The following is a 21,584-nucleotide window of genomic DNA, read 5'->3' as shown; positions in this document are numbered from 1 at the left end:
AAAAGAAAGAATATTTTTTGCCTTCAAACTCATAACTCTTCATTATATCCACCCATTCCACCATCACCTAATTCCCTTCAGTTGACAAATAGCTACATTTAACTACTGGATGGTGGTTTGTGCTGGTCTGTGAAAAAAGACATAGGGCTCTCTTTCAGCCACTCTCTCCATGAGTAATGGTGGGCACACCTCCAATGCTCCACGTCACTCTTCCCTCCTCCAGCTCCTACTGCACCTGTCAGGCATGGATTGATTGTAAAGTGGAACAGCTGAGATGCACAAGCGGAATACACAACCTTTTAGCCACCAGTTAAATTTCAACAAACTTTTATGGACACTGGAAACCATCCCTGAATAATAAAGATGGTGATAATGCATGTGGTGAGATTTTGGTGATATCAGCACACGTCTGGGCAGAATACTTACATTGCAAAGCCACCACAGCAATTTTTTGCGTCAGCCTAAGGAGAGAAGCCAAAGTAAGGGTGGACCATGGAAATTTGAACTTTTTACTGTGGACATTGTCACTCCAGACCATAATTAACTGAGTCACTGAGGACATAAAGCACCTCTGGAGAATGTCTGGGCCAACCTCCATGTTCAGACAAGAGTCAACTGGAGCAGCAGGTGGCTGAGGGCCATATCCATTCAAGCTATTAACATCTGCAAGGATTGAGACTTCACAACTTCCTTGGGCAAGTTGTTCCATCAATCCTGTTAGTCATGTGAGAGATGAGTATAGTGAGAACCTGTTTCCATCTCTTCTGTGGGAACTGGGAAAATGAGTCTCCAAGACAGTAAACCTATTAAAAAATAGGACAGACACCTCTAAGTAGCATCCTTGAATAAGAGTGGACTGCTCATGAACAACTCATCCTGGAGATATCCATCCAGTACCCTTCCTAGTAACCTGTGATCCCTGTTTTTATATTTTCTTTTTCTCCACAATCAGCTAATTTCCAGGCACTTACGTAAAATATAGAGAATACTTTTATGGTTAAGTAGAACTAAATCCATCCCAAAATTAAAATAAGGGAGTGGATCTCAAAGAAGCGAGAGAAAAAGTGCCTTGGACAGCATTCACTGCTACTACAGTCTGCAGAGAAGAAGACAATTTTATTAAAGGGTATTTTCCAGTCGATGCACCACCTCAAAGCTTTCCCCCATGCTTCTATTCCTATCTTATATATTTACTTATTTTTCATTTGAAGAAAGCATTTATTATTCCAGTATTTTATCGTATTTTGCGCTTTGAAAGATATAAGCAGGTTCTAGCCTTCAAGACTCTGAATGTAAATCATAGATTCATAGGTTCCTAAAATGGTTTGGCTTGTAAGGGACCTTAAAGATCATCCCATTCCATGTCCTTGTCATGGGCAGAGACACCTTCCACTATCCACAAGTTGCTCCAAGCCCTGTCCAACCTGGTCTTGAACCCTTCCAGGAATGGGACAGCGACAGCTTCTCTGGGCAACCTGTGCCAGTGTCTTGACACACTCAGTGTGAGGGATTTCCTCCTAATATCCAATCTGAGTCTACCCTCCTTTAAAGAGTAGATTTAGATTAGATATGTGGTTTAAAGCCATTTCCCCTCATCTTTTCAGGGAACAGTCAACAAAGGTCAGAAGTTTCTCCCAATGACAAAAAGCCTACTATTTAGACCAGTTCACATTGCTATGGCTCCTTTCTTTTCTGTTTTCTTCTAATTTTACTTGTGATACGTACTTCATATCCCAAGTTCCAGAGCTTCCTCCTATTCCATGTGACCCTGCTACTAATGAGAACTTTCTGTTCATATCAAGATTTGAATAAATCCATATCAATCCAGTCAGCATTCCCTTAGGCAGGGTTGGGTGGACAAAACCTTTCCAGGACAAAAAAAAAGTCTCCAGAGTCCCGGAGCACAGCCCTCACTATCACTCCCCCACATTTTACTGTAGCATTTTACTGTGGGCTACCTGGTGACTCCTTCATTTCAAACGAATCTAAAAAGGATTTTACCTTTAATTTGGAACATTAAAAAAAGTCAGCGTCACAAATTCATATATTTGCATGCAAATATCTTTTAACATTATTTCAGTTCAATTTTCCCTTGAGAAAATTTTTGTGAAGATGGTCTCATTTAATTTTTAAGAACTGAAGTTCACCACCCTCGGCAGCCTGGCGTGCACCACTTACTTCTACAGAAGATAATCTGAAACTCTGAAAGATACAATTCGGGTGACAGTCCAGAATTATATTAAACAGGCAGCCTGCCAACTTCAAAAGTACCCTGAAAACTCAAGAGTGCCAAGTTTTGGAGGTCTGAAACCCTTTCGACAAGTAAGAAGATTGTTCTTTGCAAACGACTTTGTCAGATTCCCTTAAAATTACACTCCTGATGCACCTATCCAATTTGCAGTGTTTAAAAGGCACCTCTCCCCACTGTCACTTTCATTAGTCTGAAGTAGTTGTCCTTTTATATTCTGCTGTGAAAAGGCTGGCAGTGCTGCAAATTAACTGCTACATTTCATTTCCAAAGCAGAGTTCAGATGCACCTAGTTGCACTTTCCTGTTGGACAAAGAGAGGTATATGGTTATCTAAGGAGAAAAAAAAAAGGAAAAAATCAAAATATGTGCACTAGACAATGAGATAGGAGTTAAAAATAACAGCTGGGAGCCCAGGACAAATTTAATTCTCTTCCTATTTCTTCCATTACTGAAAATGTGCTGATTTTCTGAAGCAGCTCTGGCTTACTGGTGCTCTGCTGCCTAAGCCTCTGCCTCGCCATTTGTTAGTCCTGCTTCTAAAGACCTGCTGGCCAAAGTTCAGTAAGATTTGACAGAAACATCAAGATGACAAATGTAGTGAAGTCCCTGTACATTTTTTAAAGAACTGGTAGCCAATTTCAGAAGAGAGCCAAAGCAGTACCAAAGCTGGTTGTATTCATTGCACTGTCCCACCAGTCAACCAGCATGGATTTATGACCTGTAAACCAGCCAACTAATAAACTGTAAACTTGGCCAGCTATCATGGACTTAAATCAGGACTAGCAACACTATAGGAGGCAACATGGGAAGCACAGCCAAAATTTTGTACTCCAATGAAAAGATGAGAGAGATGCAATAAGGAAAAGTAGCTTAAAGATATATAAGGAAAAGACTTAATTAGCACCACTGCTCACAGCAGTTTCCTTTTGCTCTTCCAGTGATTGCATAAATCTGGAGTAATGCTGCTAAAGTTATTATTAAAATAGCTGAAAGGGAGAACTTAGTCTTATATCATTAAAACAGTCTTCTCCAGATATTAAAATAATGGCGATAATAATTCTGACACAAGAACATTAAAAAGATACCTGATTGATATTTTTACATATAACCCACTGGGTTGCCTAGAGAATACAATACGAGAAAATGAGGTCTACTAGATTAAAAGCCAATTCACTATTGTCCTAAATAATTAACTACACAGTATTCCCTCAATGGCTTTGCCTAGAAAGAAAAAAAGAATGTAGCTGAGAGAATACAGTAACCAAATTTCCAAAATTCATCATGGATGCTTTAGAAGTCCCAGTTTGCAGATACATGAATAGGTAACAACCTCCAGTGCCTTTGAAGTAGTCAGAAAAATCAGCGTGCAAGTTAGAAGAGCTTGATACACCATTTGTATGATAAAACATTGAAACTATCAGAAGATACCTGTTTTAAAAAATGTGTAGTCAATTTGCAAACCAAGTATAGGACAGATATTGAAAAAATAATGAGGAAATGCACAGTAATGGAAAGAGTTTACTACCATGACAATACCCCAGAGAAGATTTACTCTTCTCTGCCTTTTTTCTTTTGCTTTTTTTTGCCTTTTTTTTCCTAAAAGACATTTATTTGAGGAGAACAATTGGTGTATATTTTCAGTCCTGAATTAGTCCATATATAGGGCCTCCTGCAGAAGTGCTGTATAAATTTACTTCTCTGTTCTGTGAGTCCTACACTCACAGTTTAATCTGTGGAGTAACACAACAGACTCAAACTTCCACAGAAGTTAACTTTAGCAGCATCGCAGTTTGCTTTTAAGAAGCTTTGATTTGCTTTGATTTCTGGGGCACACTTCTCATCTCAGCTCTTCACCAGTGCATCAGAAAATCCTGGAATCTGTCGTTCAGAGCTTGCAAACTTCTACCATAGCAGAACCATGTTGGTATTTAGACTTATGGGCTCTGTTTTCGCAGCTTGGTTTCCCTGTGTTCTGGTTAATCACTCCAAGGACACGCCTGGATCTCCTGAGAAGATTCCCTGATCACTTTGCCCCTGCCAGCAGCCAAAGCCCTTTCTGACACCTGCAGGACCAGCCACCACACAGCCTCTGCCCTTAGCACAGAAAGGCACCACAGGTGCCACTGTGCCCAAGTATGGGCTGGATCTCGTGAGGAACACGGGGAGCTCCTCCTGGCACTGCTGCGGACTCACCTATCCCACCTCTGAAAGTCAAACCCTTCCTTTTCCTTCACTTAAAATTCATGGCTTAGAAAAGGGTATTGTTATCCCTGGTTTGTTGGGGTTTTTTTCCCCAGCCCACAGAAAACTTGAATGACAATGGACAAAGAGGATCTGTAAAAGTCACAGCTCTGGCATTTATACAATTTAGGCAGATTTCAGAATTTGTCTTTTTTAGTGATTCACATCTGGACACTGGAGACCTGATCCAGCAAAGGGAATACTTATATCTACATGGTAGGAAACGCCACATTTTTCACAGCCTCCTTATTATGTCAATCAGGGATGACTGATTGTGTTTGAAAGAAAAATGGGATTTTTTTTTTTAACTCTCCAAGTTCAGCAGCAGTTTCATTCTCTGCAGGAGCAGGAAATTATGATTATAATAAAAATACTGTAATATAATTACATTAGTGATAATATATTTCCATTTATTATATTGTATTAATATATTGTATTAATATTACAATCATATTTATAATTAAACTGACAACAATCTCTGCATTTGCTGACACTAGAATCACATATTCCTGTTAATCCTCCTTCTGGCAGTCAAGTGATTAATGTGCTACAGAGATAGGGCTATTTGACAGCTCCTGAAAATCTCTGTGCATCAACAGCTTAAAACAATATTAATCATTACCATTAGCATTTCTCTGGCCACAATTGTGGGCTGATAGATCTGCCCTCTGTTATTTACAACATTCCTTTATTTACACCTTTTCATCACCACAGCGGTTGCTGCCTGAGGTTTTATTGCCCTTATAAATTTCCATCACCTTAACAGTTTTGAAATAATACAGATAAGCAAGAGAGAGCTGGTGAATGCAGGAGGCAAAAGGCTCTTTCTGTTGCCTCAGTGGCTGGGCCAGGGGGATGTGCCCATTAAACATCCCCAACTCCATCAGGCTGCTTTGGGAAGCCTGGCCCACCAAAAAGCAATGCAGCAAACAATACAGTGAACTTCTCTTGCCACCAATAAACCTGTCTGATGAAGGAGATTAATGCTTTTCTGAAAGGGTTGATGACCACTGAATTACCAATCTATTCCAGCACTAAAACCAATCACGAGCATTAAAGCAACCAGGAATACATTTAGGTCCTTCTTTGCTCTCATCTTAAACTTCCACAAAACCTCTGTAGTTTCTATAGCTCTCTGCTCTTCTCACAACATCTTACAAATTCTGTCTAGGGAATGCAAGCCTTGAGGATGTGTGATGAGATGTGGCTTTTCAGGCTGTGTTCACTGAATTTAACAGAAAAGATGCAATCCCCAGCCAAGCAAAGCCAAGGGCAAGATTCAATACTGAAGGAATGGGCTGTAGGAAAATTAAAAGTTGAACAAAAGGCACTCAGTGCAAGTCTAGGCGGTCATTCCAAAATGTCCTTTCTATACTTTTCAGCCAATTCAGCTGAAATCTGATGAACAGACCTGACCATTTCACCAAAAGACATGAAATCACAACATGGAGCAGGACTCTTCACCATTCTTTGATAGCTGGAATAGCTCTGGCAATACTAATGGCATTCTGCTCTTTGCCCTGGCAAAAAAACTTGCACATCTTCACCATAAGGCAGACACTCCTGGGACACAGAATGGCAGTGCTGTCACTGTATGAGATGGCACTTGTATCAGAAGGTGATCTAAATAGATTAATTCCTAATTGTTTTTTAAATTCATTTGCTTTCTAGTTAAAGCTGTCTAGGGCTGTTAAGAAAAATAAATTTGTCTGAGTAAGATTTTGGTAAGGACTTCAGGATGGTCATTCCCATGTTTGAAAAACAGTCATTGACTTTTCACAAGAATTACTGGGCTTCTTACATTTTTATCTTACATTTTTTCAAATCTATGGTGAAGAGCATTAAAGCCTGCTCTCCTCAAAACATGTGTCCAGTCGATTCTCAGCCCAAAGGTTTTCCAGTAAATCAAAGCTACAGGTTCCAAACCAGGACAAAGTGACCTCCCTCATCCCCTTTCCTCCTCCGAACTCCTCGTGAACTTTTGGCACTTCACCCTTTGCCAACAAACGTTTCCTTCCCAGATACATTTCTCAGAGCCTTGATGTTCCTTTCCCAAATAAGTTTTTGTATTGTTACAGAGGGATTTGAGCTGAAATTGGAGCCTAGGTCACAATCGAGTCTTTCTGAAACTTCAAAGGCTTCAGGCTTACATTTGTGAATAGAAGGTAGAGCAGCAAAGTTTGGATTTACACTTTGTTACATCACTGGGATGATTAGTACAGAGGAGCTTCATATTCACCATCCTTCAATTATCACGTCCAGCCGCTTCACTCAGCATTTAAAATGAAATAAAAATAATTTTAAAAAAACAAAACAACAAAAAAATTGGACGTAGATTATCCCTCCCAGAATCCTTGAAGTCATAAGTTAAAGTAGTAACTGCCCAAGAGAAAAGTGGGAAAATGTCACTGTAGCATTTTATGAGAAGCTGCAGCTTTAGGCTCTTCAGAGCTGAGAAGCAATCAGTCCATCCAGGACAGTGTGGCAATGGCAAAGGAGGACAGAAAAGAAAGGCACTATGTGGGGGTCTCATGGGGTAAGTCAAATAAATAAGGTAGGAGCCATCTCCTTTCTCAACAGCACTGCCTGAAATGGCCACTTAGACAGCACATCTCATCCTAAGTATCCCTTCTGCAGAGCAGGGCAAACATTTATGTCCCCATTTTGTTCTGGAGCATTGACACTTTTGAAACAGCAAAGCCAAAAAATAACCAAACAACCATAAAGCCACAATGGGCAAAGAGCTGCTGTGCACGGGCAGATGGATCTCTGCTGGTGCAATAGCCCAGAGCAGCAACCAAACCAAATAAAATCAGCTGCAGTGGTATTGCTGGGATGCAGAGAGGTGAAGTTATTTCTTCAGCATGACTTGGGCAGCCCCACAGATCCTGTTCCCAGCCAGGATTAGATCACACAGCCCCTCCAGAAAGTCTGGCACACAGAGCAAATATTTCCTAGCTTACAATAACACACGATCTTACACAGTTCTCTGTCTCTGAAGTGAGGGGGATGAACAAACACTGAATTGTTTGAATAATATTGGTGAATCCAGATTTCAGTTAGAGAGAATTCATGTTAGTCCAATTAAATAGTATGTCAATTCCCTCTAATTATCTGTTCCTGCAGCCTACCCGGTAATTACACTTAATGGGTCTAAATCAAATCAGCATGTTACCTGGGAAATAATTGGATTTATGTGCAATTTTTAATGATCCTGAAAGGTACCCTGGAGATTTAATTCCCCTGTGTGTTCAGGGTTTGATCCTAGGCTTCAATGTACTTTGGATGTGGATCTCAGGATACATTGGCCCTGATAAATTGAATGTGCCCATTCCCTGGCCCCGAGGCCCACTGTTGTGGGACCACCATTCTCAACAACTTTTTTAGCTTCTAAAACAAGGTGCCCATACCCAGACTTCCCACTGGAAACCATCTCTGGCCAGTGCTAAATTCCAAACTACACCTACACTAGGAGAGAACAATGTCAGGTTTCAGTGCTGCAGTAGCACATGCCCACCCTGAGCTGCAGGGAGCCTGCAGAGGCTCTGCTGAGGCTGTGGACTGCAGGAGGATTTGCAGAGGCACCTCCAAGGGAAGAAGCACAAGCTGTGCTCTGCTGAGACCTGTACTGTGCCTCTGACCATCCCCCCAAAGGGTGGCACACATTAGAAACTAAGGCATACATGATATAGAAAAATTAAATAAACCATAATAAATAAATAACCAATAAATCATTGAGGTTGGAAAAGACCAAGATAATCGAGTCCAAACTTTGATCAAACACCACCACATCAGCTGAAAATAAAATCAAGGCTTCTCTACACTTTGATGGACCTTGGCGCTCAAGACACTTGGTAGTTGTAAGTAAATCTCCCTTGTCCCAAACTGAGACAGAACAGAGTAGCTTATTGATCATTTTTGATCTACTTAGACATCCTAAACTTTAAAATTAAAAATACATACATATAGTGTATTTATTTATTTACAGGCACAGAGAATTCACAGTACTGCCAAACTCCTGACACTTAAAGCAGTTCCATGCACATGTCTGAGTCCTGAACATGCAAGATGAGTGTCCATTAGATCCCAGATCCATCTGTTGGATCAGAGGAGACCATGAATAGCACGAGGCTTCCCAAAAAACATACAAGCAAATTCATTTCTCACTGCTTTTAGTTAAGCATGCACTTCTCTGAACTTTTTATTTTAATTTCTAGAGGAGGTGAGCTGTAACACCTCTGCACAAGTTTTCCCTGCTTCCAGCAAGAGCAGTCTCTGAGGAATGAGTACAGGAGACATCCCCTCATTGCCCTGCCCCCCCCCAGAGCCCTACCATCTGAAAAATCTTTGTCTTTCAGTTTCAGCTTGATTTATTGTCCTCCATCTCCTTGAAATTCTGCCCATGAGAGACCAAAATAGCACCTTGCCTTGTGCATGAACCCCACAGAGCACCGAGCATCGGAACCACTCGATTTCAAGCGCAGGGGAATGTCAGGAAGACAAAGCTGCAGTGACAGTGGCTCGAGGGGATGAGTGCACCTTCTCTTAATTCCTCAGCAAAGGTACAAGCAAATGCCACTAACTTCGGTTTTGCTTTCTTTCAAGGAAGTCTCTCTCTTTGGATAACTACCTCTGTTCAGAGGCCTTCTGAGGCTTCAGCATGACTCTGACAAAAGAAGAGCTTGGGTATCCTTATTTTATATTAAAAATGTCCTGTCCAAAGTCTGCAGGCCACTTCTCAAAGTGCCTCTAAAACCTGTATACAAGAAAATTCACAGTCATTTTACTTAGGTAGGTGCTTAACCAAAACACCTACTTCAGTGACATGATCATAACAGGCTCCTTCAATAAGCAACAAAAAGAAATAGATATCAATATCAATTCAAGACAATTCAGACCTTAAATAGCTTCTTATTAAAGTATTTCTCTTATGTCTGCTGTTAAGAAAGACAAATTCAGAAACAGAACCCAAAAAATTATATTTGTCTTTTGCTAAATTTATTATTAAATCCTGTGCAAGGCAGTGAGCTCTTCACAAGGACTCTTTGATTACAACTCTGTGTGCTCACACTTTCTGGAACAGCTCAAAACTTCATAAGATCAGAGTCTTGGGGTTCAGCTCTTAAGCATATATTTACTTACAGCTCATAAACAATACTCAGTAACCCAAAAAGCCCACCAAAATTTCTCATTGTCCTGTATTTCGCATTTTATGAATGCATCATTCCTCAGTCCCCTCATTAGCCTTCTCCCTATAGAAAGGTGGAAAGGCTTATTGAACTCACAACAGCACTAGACACTGTTTGTGAGACTCAACATTTTGAATCACCAGGGAAAGGCTGATTATGACCTGGTATCTCTGGGCTAATTCTCACATATTTCAAACATAGTTAGTAATCTAGTGGGTTCTGATTAAAAGTTTGTCCAATCACTAAGAAACAATAATTTCTGTCAGATTATCCTGTTTCACTCTGAAAAATTTGAGCTGCCTGAAAAATGTCTTGGGAAAATGTTTTCAAGCAGCTTCCCCTGTTCTCTTTCAGGAAAATCACCTACTCTACACACTGACAAACTCCTTCTTTACTACTATATCTGTAATTAGCAAAGAATGCCAAACCAAAAATTTTAATGCACAGATGGGTCCTGAAGTACCTTCAGAAGTTCAGCACAGGCCTCAATAGTCAGAGTTTTTCAAGTGAGCTTTGATACAAACCCTGCAGGTTCAGGAGGACTTGTCAGAACACCCCTGTCAAAGAGATGCATTTCTCACCCAACGAGGGATGTTACGATCACCCATGAAAATCCCACAACAAATGCAGGTGCTTCATTACCTACTTCTGGTTTGAATTACACACAGATCTGGCCAGACCCCCTCACTTCATTAGCACAGGTCTCTGCCTGCTGGGGCAAAAAGTCGTCTTCTGCGCTGCTGTTGGCAGTCTGAATGTTTCTGTGTTTGTTTTAAACCTTTTCTGAAGTCAGATCTGTTCTTCTCTCCTGTGAAAACTTTCCTGGTTTTCGATTCCTTCCCAAAAATACTGCTGCTGTGATGCTGAGGCCATGTTAGTAATGTCATCTAAAAATCTTAAGGCTGGTCTGAAATACCATGTCCAGATTAATTGCCATAACCAGTTAATTCATAGAATCATTAAGGTCGTAAAAAATCTCTAAGATCACCAAGTCCTATTAATTCGGCACTGCCAAGTCCACTGCTAAATCATGTCCCTAAGCACCACATCTACACACTTTTGAATACTTCCAACCACAGTGATTCCACCACTTCCCTTGAAAGAGTGGAACAAGGCAGCTTGTTCCAATGCTTGACCATCCTTTCAGTAAAGAGATTTTTCCAGTTTTTAGATCCTACCTAAACCTCCCCTGGTACATCCTGAGGCTGTTTTCTCTTGTCATATAATCTGTTACTTGGAAGAGGCTGACCCCCACTTTGGTACAACCTCCTTTCAGGTTGTTGTAGAGTGATAAGGCCCTCCCTGAGCCTCCTTTTTCCAAGCCAAACATCGCCAGCTCCCTCAGATGCTCCTCATCAGACCTGTGCTTAAATAGAAATGGGTCCTGCTCTCCAGCTGACATCAGTGGGCACAGTGTGTCCACATCAAAACTGATCAGTCTCCAAAATAATGTATCTGCTTCCAAGGCCCTGATGGAGAATGGTGTCTAGGCTGTGCTAACTCCCCTGCTGGGGCCAGGAATTGACCAAGAAGGTGTTGGTTGTCCTGAGCCAAAGCTGCTCTGGGCTCACTCCTCTTCAGCACGCATGACTGCGCCCCAGTATCCAGCCCCATTTAATTTAAACACAGCTAATGAGATCATGCAAAACACAGGGTAACATTTCCCAGCCTGATCTGGGAGCAATTAAAAGTTGGCTTCTGGCACGGCGTGGGCAGGTGAGGTTCCTGTCACACCACCACCACCACCAGGGCCTGCTGAGGCACCCAGCTCTGAGGGGCAGGCAAGGAGCTCCCGCTGTCCCGGGAGGAGCTGGCAGAGAGGGGACAAGTCCCTCTACCCACCAGGACAGGAGGGCAGCTGCAGGAGGGATCAGGAGGAGCCCACCCACTACTGACACCATGAGCTTAACACTGGCAAAGGCTGACACTGGCACCTGCAGAAACTCGGGCTGCTGGCAAGCAGGAAGGAGGCAGAGCAGGAGCATCCCAGCAAGGCAGCAAGGGAGGGGGAAAGGGAAAACGTCCACACTGGGAGTTGTCTTACACTGAAATTAGAGGGAGAAGGGAACAAGAAGTCCTAGAAGGGCTCTCTGGTGAGCATTAAGTACAAAAATGCTTTGGTCTCAACAGAGCAAAGAGATTTGATAGAGAAATACTTACTCGGCCTGCACTTGTACCACACGAGCAGGTACTTGCCGGTCCTGGGGCAGGGGTCCGTCCCAAAGAGCCGGCTGTTGACGAGGAACTGGCAGCTCCGCCTGTCCTGGCACTCATCCAGCATCTTCTGCAGCCGGGGATAGGCACCAGAAACAGAGAAACAAAAGCACTTCAGTGTCCCCGCTAAAGGGAACATCAAACAGACACAACCTGCAGAGACGGAAGGCCATCCTTGCCTCCACAACCAGCCCAGGCAGGAGGCAGGTGATGGTGCCTGACACAGCAGGTACCACAGGAGCCACGGACCCAGTGCTCCTTGCACTAAGAGCAGGTTTTCATCCCCTTGCATGGGTGCAAAAGGAAGGATTTGCACTGGGATGGTCACAGATATTTTGAAACACTTGCATGCCATTTAATCATAATATAAAGCAGGATAATCCCAGGAAAAGCAGCTTTGAGGACATGGATCCACCTTGACAGTTAAAAGTAAAGACTTGAACTCTGCCACCACCAATCTGCTTTAGATTTCTCTGGAGAGACACAATTCCAAGACAGCTCTTGTCTCAGTTATATAAAAGCTGGTAAATACATAGATATATAAATTGCTAGTATTCCAATAATTAGTAGTTGTGGTGGGAGCACTGTTATACAGCCAACATAGACAGTTTTTAATAGGGCTCATTCCTCTTCCCCCATGATTATTACATTCTTTTAGCTAAACTCAGGAAGGGACTGTGAGTCAGGGGCTTCTCCCACTACTGGCATTTTGGGTCCTATTCCGTTTTCTGCTTTTCCTCTAGCACTTGCTCCCCACTCCCCCATTCATAACACTCACAAAAACTCCATCTCAGAATCCTCAGGGGCAAGACTTTCTGTCTCCTGCTAGAAAATAGCTTCATTAAGGAAGATTAATGATTTCATTTAACCCTGTGATCCTCTAAAGCAGTGGTGGGGGGGAGAATAATATTGAGTGGGGCAGTAATTAAGTTTTAAATTCAGCTGGATGGCTAGGGTGGTATTTATGTACTCCTGTAGAGCCCCTAAAGCACTAAAATTACCATAATGTTTGCCTGACACACATGAACCTGTCAGAGCATTTTGAGACCACAGAGCAAGGTAATCCACCAGCCTCGTTAAGTCCCTGTGATACAGAGCTGTGAATTCCAGCCCCAAAACAATTAATTTCACTTGCAAGGAGGCACTGGAAAATCCTTCCTCAGAAATTCCCCTAGGCTCCCCTGATCTCTTTTGTCTTCGCTCTGTTCGCTTTTCTTACACCCACCTCGATATTTGGGCTTTCCCACAATCTTCTCCTTGTGCCATTAACATAAAGGCTGTTCCTGCTCAACCATGTGCCACCCAAACCAATTTTCTCTCTGCTTCAGTGAATACTTTCTATTTTTGAGTTCTCCCTGAATGTAATATATAGAATCTTTAGCATTATAACTCTGAATGTCATGCTTTGAACAACAGCTGTTCCAGTTTCAAGTGCAATTTGAAGCTGCCTCATTTGCAGTTGCTCATAACTTCCTACAGCTTTCACCTTTTGGGCTGACACATGTAAGAATTCATGCCTGCCTCAAGTCTGACCTTTATTTTAAAGTTCAAACCAAAACAATCCAGGCCTTTTCTAGCAGGCAGAGAACATATGCTGTTGTTTTCCACTTACAAAGGTAATAAAATGCAGGCATTTCATTTAAAAATACAGGATTTAGGATGGTGAGGTGAACACTGAAGGAGGTGCCTGGGAGCATTAGCCCCAGCTTGACCATCACATTAAAATGCATAGAAAGAGCATATTCTTTCCTCTAGGCTCATAAGGGTTGGCTGCTCACTCAGCATGTGAAATTTAATTTAATGCAAAATCCAGTGAGTTGCAAAGGAATTTAAGCAAGGATCCAGCACAGATAACTCTTTTCATCTCAAAAAGAAAAGAAAAACTGAAACAGTTTTGGAGGGCTACACATATGGAGAGAAATTCTCTCCAAATCACTGTGCCCCTGAAAGGATTTTCTGCTACTGGACAGCCGTGCTTATATACAACTAAAACTAAGAATATTGAGCAAGGGAAAAGAAGCAGGACCCCAAATGTTTCCTTTCCTTCTAGGGAAGCTTTCTCCCCTCAAAGGCAACAGACTTGGGTTTTGAACTACAAACCTGTTCACAGCAGATGGGTGGGCATTTCAAGAGCCTTCAGCATTGTGTCATGGGTGCTGTTAAAACCAGTTGGAAAACCTCCCTGGGTTTCAGCAGAGACTGAGTTAGGCCAACAAGAAAACAAGCTTGAAAACCTCAGCTGAGACACCTCAGCAGCACTTGTTCATCTGTCCTCAGGCTCAGCATCAGGAACAAAGACAACAATTCACTGACCTCAGAGAACCATGGACATGGACAGCCTTCAGGCAGTGCCACTTTGTCTTGGCTCTGCTCTAACTTTTGGCAGCTCTTGCTTATTCCTTGTACTCCACATAAGTGAAACCTGCTGAGCTTACTTCCTGTGGTATGCAAAGGGTGGAAGGGGGCAGCAAAAAACAAAGCCTTAGGGAGAAATTTGTAACTAAATTAAGGAGCAAAAGTCATCCCTGACATTGTGAGAGCACAGAAAAAAGTGAAGTTTTCTTGAGTCTCAATATGCCATTTACTAATTTGTTACATTGTTTAGCTACAGTTCCAATTTAATTTGGCAATAGCCATGACTCTGAAAAGTTTCACGGGGGGAAAGAAATCAATATTTCCTTTTCATTCATGTAACTCTATTTTACCTCCCCCAAAGGGCAACATTTTTTCCTGAAAATCTAAAAAAATCATTAAGATTTCTGATTTCCTGTACACTGTTTGAGTAATGTCTTATGCATAATGAAACATATCCATGAAAAGTAAAATAAAAAAAAATAGATGTGTTCAATCCTCAGTGAAATACATCAGGAAAAAATGCAGGGAAAATTACCTCTCATTGATGGTGCATTTTCTTGATTAAAAATTTAAAAAATGTTGTTACACCAGTCTTAATGTTAACTTAAAAACTTGCACATCTAACTTTTACCTATCCTTGCACACACAGAAATTTTCTTTCCCACTGCTTTCATCAGCATGTGCTATGTACCAGCATCTTCTTAAACACTGTGCAGAACATGTGTGACCAGATGATCCCCCAAAGGCACAGTTCCCTGCAGGTCCAGAGGTTCTGGTGTTTACCAGAAACCAAGACCTTGGCTTTCTGGCCTTACTCTCAAAAATCATACATCTAGGCAGTATCAGAAATTCTGAAGTATTTCTGAATACTTCAGAAAAACATCATGTCAGATGCTTTTCTGAAGTATTTGCAGATGATCAGGTAGACTGACATCAGGAAAGTTGGAAGTTCACTTTGTAGTGAGGGAATGTCTTGAGCTTACATGGTTTTTGCTCAATGGATGGAAAAATGTAGGAAATTCATATAATGTTTTCCTTCTTGTTCTGGTTGTCACTGTCAGCTGAAAAAGGTGGGAAAACACAACCACAAAACCATCCAGAAAGAGGCCCACAAACAATCTGGACTTGCACAGGAACAGCAATAGGCCCACAGAACTGTCCCTAGCTGGAAAGTACAACCAGCTCCTTATGTCTCCAGTCTGGTAGATCCCTGACTAAAGCCAAATAAAGTCACCTCAGTTTAGATTATATTATAACAATCACTCCAACTGAGGAAGGTGGAGGAGGAATTCAGGAATTCCTGTCTGGCATGAAAGGGGAGGGAAGACACATTAATTGCACTGTGCCATTTTATAATTGCGTTGCAGTGGTAAATCAGGCCTGAGGGCTGACAGCCAGTGCTCAGGAGGGAAGCTGTGGCTGTTTAAACCCATTCCACTCCCTGGTTCATGACTGAGCTAAGAAGCTGCAAGATTTAGAGAAGATAAGAGAGCAAGAAAAGTGAATTCAAGTAAAACAAACACTAATCTAACCCCTGTGATTTATGCCCTGGATTAATCTCCCTGCAGTGACCTGGGTCTTAAAGCAAGGGCAGCCTCATGCTCAAAATCATGTCTTTCAAGTAGCCACTGCAGATGAAACAGCATTCCCGTGCTCATTTTGTTGTGCTCGTTAGCTAAGTAATTGCTTGTGCTCATTAGATAACAACCTTTTAAATGAGGAGCTGGATGCAAGCTCTGCAAGGAGGCCATCCCCAGCCATTCCCAGGGGTGCGCTCGTTTTTAGCCTGTCTCTTCAAATCACTCTTCAAGAAGTGCTTCCCCTGCACGCTTAAAATAAACCACAACTGAGCTTTACACCCAAGGCAATTAAACTTATCTCAGTTCTTGGTCCCTCAGAGCAGTTCAGAGATTCAACACACTTAGGGTGAAACTTTGGCCCCATAGAAGCCAATGGTGAAACTCAAAGGGAATGAGGGCTTTGCCACGGGGCTGCTCCCTGTGCAGCCTCCATCTTCAAAGGACCATAAGGATGACTGCAGGGCATGTCAGTCATGCATGAAATTACACAGAGGAGCCCTACTAAAGAATTGCCCAAATTGTGTGTTGCTGGGGAGAGTAACTCACAGAGCAAGCTGCATGAATGTATCAGAGCCATGTGCAGTCAAATGAAGATGCACATAGCTTTGTATTAAGACATTTATGCAAGAAGATACCAGTAATTTTAAGTATTTTTTGGTCAAATTCGGTCCAGGCATGGACACTATGGTGGAGTTACACCAACACTTATATTGATGCACCTTCAGAATTCTAGTAATGGGAAGAAGTAAATACAACAAACAAGGCAGCATGAACTCTCCCTACAGCACAGCGCATTCATAATGTCTTCATGTCACATTTCATTTGAATTTTGATACTCTTTTATGTACCCTTGAACACTGGTAATACATTAAAACATGCTATAAACTTATTGCTTTCAAGTTTAAAACTTATTTACAGGTCCTGTTTCTGAATACTGAACATTCATCTCCATTAATGCAAATTACTGAAGTCCACGGAGGACGATTTTCCAAGAATTAGCAACAGGGAAGCACAGACTACATGAGGAAGTTAAATCCATGCTGATGAGGTGCAGGTGACTTGCCTGTGGCTTCATTGAGCCACCTTCCCATCCTGCTCCACTAGAAACTAGTTCAGCTTTGCCCAAATTACTGCATTCCATCTGTGCATCACTTGAAGAAGAGATCAAGGCCCTGAATCTTGATCTATAGCAGGTTTTAGTGCTCTACTATCTCTTACCACTCTCCCATGGACCTTGCAGTGCTCCAAGCAGAGTCAGCAGGAGGAAACTATGCCCACATGTTTGGTGATTCACAAAAACATACCAGACTGTGAAATAAAGGACTGAAAACTGGGCATGCATTCCTTGTCACCAGCTCTGCTATGGGGGTAGTAGATTCCAGCAGGACAGTAGAGCAGACAGCAGTGGGCTGGGATGTTAAAACACCAGCAGGATTCACCAGTGCTCTTCTGGCAGGGCCTTGAAAGAGCCCAGAAACAGCAATTCACAAAGAGCAGCAACATGTTCACCAAATAGAAGGGCCTGATAAAAGCTGCATTACAAATATCACCTAATTAACATTACCTACATTTCCTAACAGTAGGAAACTTAATCTGTATGCAGGGTCAACTTCAAAGGGAGAGGAGGTCTAAGCTGAAGAAATACAAAAGGATGCATAACCAAAAGTCATGGGATTAAAGAAAGGGAAAGCTTAAAACACAAAGAGGAGAGAAAAAAAACCCTGGGAGCAAACCATTACACTGTCAAGCAGGGTCTTAGTAGCAATGATGGAAGCCCCATGACTTGGAAAGTTTAAATTTAGAGTAAACAAAGCATTAGGAGGCTTATACCCTGGGGAGCAGTCCTGCCTCATCAGGGAGACAGGCTGCACTGGCCACCTCTGCCTCCAGTGCCTCTTCTCCTGCAGGACATAATCACTCTGCTCTGATGAGCTACTTCAGTCATGCCAAAGATTTCACAGACACAGCAATTTAGAGATTGTCTGTGACCTCTGCATCCAGCAGTTCTACTTGCAAATAACTAGCTGGAGGAGCCACTTGCCAGAGAGTTCTATTTCAGCTTAGGCAAGATTCATGAATGAAACAGCACTGGTTCTGTGATTTTTAACAGCAATTTCGGCAGTGCAGAAAGCTCTTCTGGACCCTGAGCTCACTGCTCACCATCCTGTGCAAAGTAATTAATGTGGTCTGAAAAAGAGTTTCCCGCACTGCTCTTTAGTTCACTGACATTTTTGAGACTGAAACATTCCTTGTTCAAAATGCCTAGAAACTGTGGAGTTCTAATATTCAATATAACAATGGGTTCTCCTCCAAGTAGTACTGATGACCATTATTCTTCCTTTCTACCAATTTCTTCCTTCTTTCCCCTGACCATCATCATCTTCTAGATGTTCAAAGTCATGAGAAACATGAGGACTAAAGTCCTTGAAGTCCTTTTTTATTCCTGTTGAGGCCACTTAGGGCTGTGACATCAGTGGGACCATGCAATATCTGGTGACTGGACATGTCAGGAGCCATTGTCCTTGACCTGCCAAGAAAGCTGGAGCAGTTGGGAATGTTTCCTTTTACTTGGTATTTTACCTTTAATCCAGAATAACTGGGGAAAACAAAATCCACTTTGGAAACAGCAGCACCAGCCCTCTGTTTTGTGATCAACAGCTGGCCTGTGCTTTGAGAGCCATTTCTGAAAAGTTTGTCTCATCTTTCCATCAGCAAAGAGGTAGCACCCTTTTGCTTCTTCTTTTTTTATTTTTCTGGTTTCACAGAAACCTTCCTGGTAGACAAAAATGGGGAAAAAAAAAAAGTGGGAGGAAGAGTTCGGGGAATCCTGGGGTCAGCATGCAAGGAATCTGTTCCCTTTTGCAGGGCTGCTGAAGCAACAGCAGGAGATGGTGGCAGCAAAGGTGTCCTGTCTCCCACCCAAAGGACAATAGGAAATACCACATCAGCAGCACTAGTGATCCTTGTCACCAAGGTCTGGTTGTCCTGGAGAGTGCTGAAAGAGACCCAGGGCACAGGCCGTGCCCACAGGCCCTCCCCAGATTAGCTAGTCTTTCTAAGGAGAGTTGGGATTCAGCTCCAGAGCACCTTCTAAGCACAGCTCCTCTTGGGAAAACAAGTGACAGGGCAAAACATTGCCCTTGGAAGAGCATCTATCTGCTGATTTCAGTACCTGTGCAAATGAAGAGAGAAGTTAGCCCTCAATGTCTTTGGTAAATATCAGGGGGCAGAAGCACAACAAATTAAGTGGCTCTCCAGGGTTTTCTGTTTTCCTTACAAATAAGCTGTGGTTTAATTTTCTGCCAATTTATCAAAATGAGAAAATTGCAGATAATCAGCTGTAAAGTGTAATATAGTTTTCTGGTAATAAGCAATAATTTTAGCCAACCATTACACATTCTTCCATACAAACCTCAAGTGTTTCATTGCTGAAAACAAGTGGCATCAAAAATACTGATCCAGAATTCAGCCTTCCAGTACATAAAGGGGGCTTACAAGAGGCTTACAAGAAGGGTGTGCAGTCATACAACAAGGGGAAAAGCCTTGAGGTGAAGGGTAAATTTAGATTAGATACTAGGAAGAAATTCTTTACTCAGAGTGTTGTGAGGCATTGGAACAGACTGCCCTGTTCTGGCTGTCCCATCCCTGGAAGTGTTCAAGGCCAGATTGGATGGGGCTTTGGGCAACCTCATCTAGTGGAAGGTGTCCCTGCACATGGCAGGGGGTTAGAACAAGACAATCTTTAGGATCCCTTCCAACTCAGACCCTTCTATGAATCTGTGATGATTCTATGAATGTCCAAATTCTTTGTGCATTTGGAAAGCTCCCACTGAATCTGACATTACAGTGTTAGAACCACAGAAATGTGTAGTCTGGGGTCACTGGGTCACTGCCTTAATGTCTCATACACACTCTCCCAGGTGGTCTGCAAACAAAACAAGTGACTAAAGCAAGGAATCCTGGCAGCCAATCACATAAAGCTGAATTAGTAGTGGTTCTCTCAGTGTAATCAACTCCTTCTTTTCCCTTTTTAACATAGAAACAATATCTGAACTGGACATTTACAGTGGAGAGAGATTGTAAATGGGAGTTTACATGCACAGCTAGTGTTTGCAGGGCACAGTTAATAAATGCTCCTCACTCCCTCCAGACCACTCTGCAGAGAAGCAGCAAATTTATACAGTCATGGGTTTGATTAGACACAGTGATTTTATATACTTAGTTATGAAGGGTTTGGTTTGGCTGACTTTTTCAATTGCTGACAACCAGAATATACACACAATTGGTCCTGCCTGTAGCAGCCATATATCTGAGTTGCAAAACCACAAAAATACACGCAATTTCCTTGTCTACAGCTTTCCAATTTTCCTACACATATGCATTTCCTACCAGTGAGCTGCAGGCAGCTTGCCATTCAGCTTGTGGAGTTCCTGGCTTACCCCTCAGAGAGGCCTCACCCCCTCCAGAACTGAGAGAGAAGATGAGATTCATCTCTGGCATTTGGACTCATCCTACCCTGGGCAACCACAACACATGGAAGGATCAAAGCCACATCTGGGGGCACCAAAGAGGCTGTGAGTCTCCTCCAAAAAGGCTCAGGAACTTGCCAAAGGTGTCCCAAGAAATTTGTGGCAGAAGAGAGAATGTCAGCTGCTTTCCCAGCACATCTGCATCCCCCAAAATGGGTTAAAAACAGTGTTTTGGTCACAGTCATGTAAGAAATGTACTGCACAAGGGATCTGCTGCAGGACTACCTACAGGGAACACAATTCTTACTCTGATAAACAAGGACTGGGAATTACAAGCCACCTAAGTATTGAACACAAACTATTGAAGGCAAAGCTAATGGGGAACAGGTCTGAGGACATAAAAAGCTAAGAGAGGCAGGTAAGGATTTATTTTCAATCCCTCCTACACATAAAACCATGAAATGGAAACTCTAGGGTAATATCTTCCCTCTTCTCAAGTTCTTCCAGATGCCTTAACTGGGCCACTCACCCACAAGGGTTCAGGCGATGCTCATAGCTATCAATCACCTTGGTAAATGAAATGTTGCAAGTAAATTTTTCAGTAAATCAATAAAAGAAGGGAAGGCTTGCCTCTACCAAAGCTTTCTCCCTGTGTTCTCCCACCCTTAACAACACAACTGCCTCTCGTCTGTTTCATTATGAACTTTTGTTATCATATCTGGGAAAACCTTCCACTGATAAGGACCACATCCTCCCATACTACAGCTCAGTCCCTTGCTGTGCAATGGAAGTGTCATGAGGGCAACTTCAATTCTGTCAGCTTAAGGGTTACACTACAGCCAAACACCAACCTTGTGCAAATTCTTGAGAACTTACCACTGTCATTTGGAAGCCAAAGCGCTCAAATCAACTTTTTAAAAAATGCTGTAAATGTCTCTTAAAAACCCTGGGTGCAAGAGGGAGAAGTGATGTGGAAAACTCTGGCCTTTAGCCAAATTATAAAAGAAATTACTCACTAAGCCTGTAGGTTCATTAATCTAGTCTGCTATATTTTTTTATTATGAGTTATTCTTGATTCTAAGCCGTAAACACACTGGATGACTGAGAGCTTTGCCCAAAAGTTTTCACAGTCCCAAGTCTGGCACTTGGAAAAACTTGTGCTTGCTTCAATACCCAGGAGCAGACCCTATTCATCTCAACAACATCAGCCAACTCATGTTTCTAATTTTAGTTGTTCCTACTGACAGTTGAGCAACACTGGCACCTTCCAAGTAATCCTTTGATTT

The 21,584-nt window shown here is 42.2% G+C and overlaps 1 protein-coding gene across 2 annotated transcripts in view; it reads right to left on the bottom strand.

The window, feature by feature from the left end:
* Positions 1-21,584, bottom strand: part of LOC102033761 (protein eva-1 homolog C) — a 177,111-nt gene that overhangs the window by 98,523 nt on the left and 57,004 nt on the right. For both annotated transcript variants that reach the window (XM_031066730.1, XM_031066731.1), the window contains exon 3: positions 11,841-11,964. In XM_031066730.1, the coding sequence (XP_030922590.1) occupies positions 11,841-11,964 (124 nt within the window). The remainder of the gene's footprint in view (positions 1-11,840; positions 11,965-21,584) is intronic.

This window comes from Geospiza fortis, unplaced genomic scaffold, assembly GCF_000277835.1.
Source record: "Geospiza fortis unplaced genomic scaffold, GeoFor_1.0 scaffold98, whole genome shotgun sequence".
NCBI classification, from domain to species: Eukaryota; Metazoa; Chordata; class Aves; order Passeriformes; family Thraupidae; genus Geospiza; species Geospiza fortis.
The sequence above is the reverse complement of the archived record's forward strand: the minus strand, read 5'-3'. Positions and strand labels throughout refer to the sequence as shown.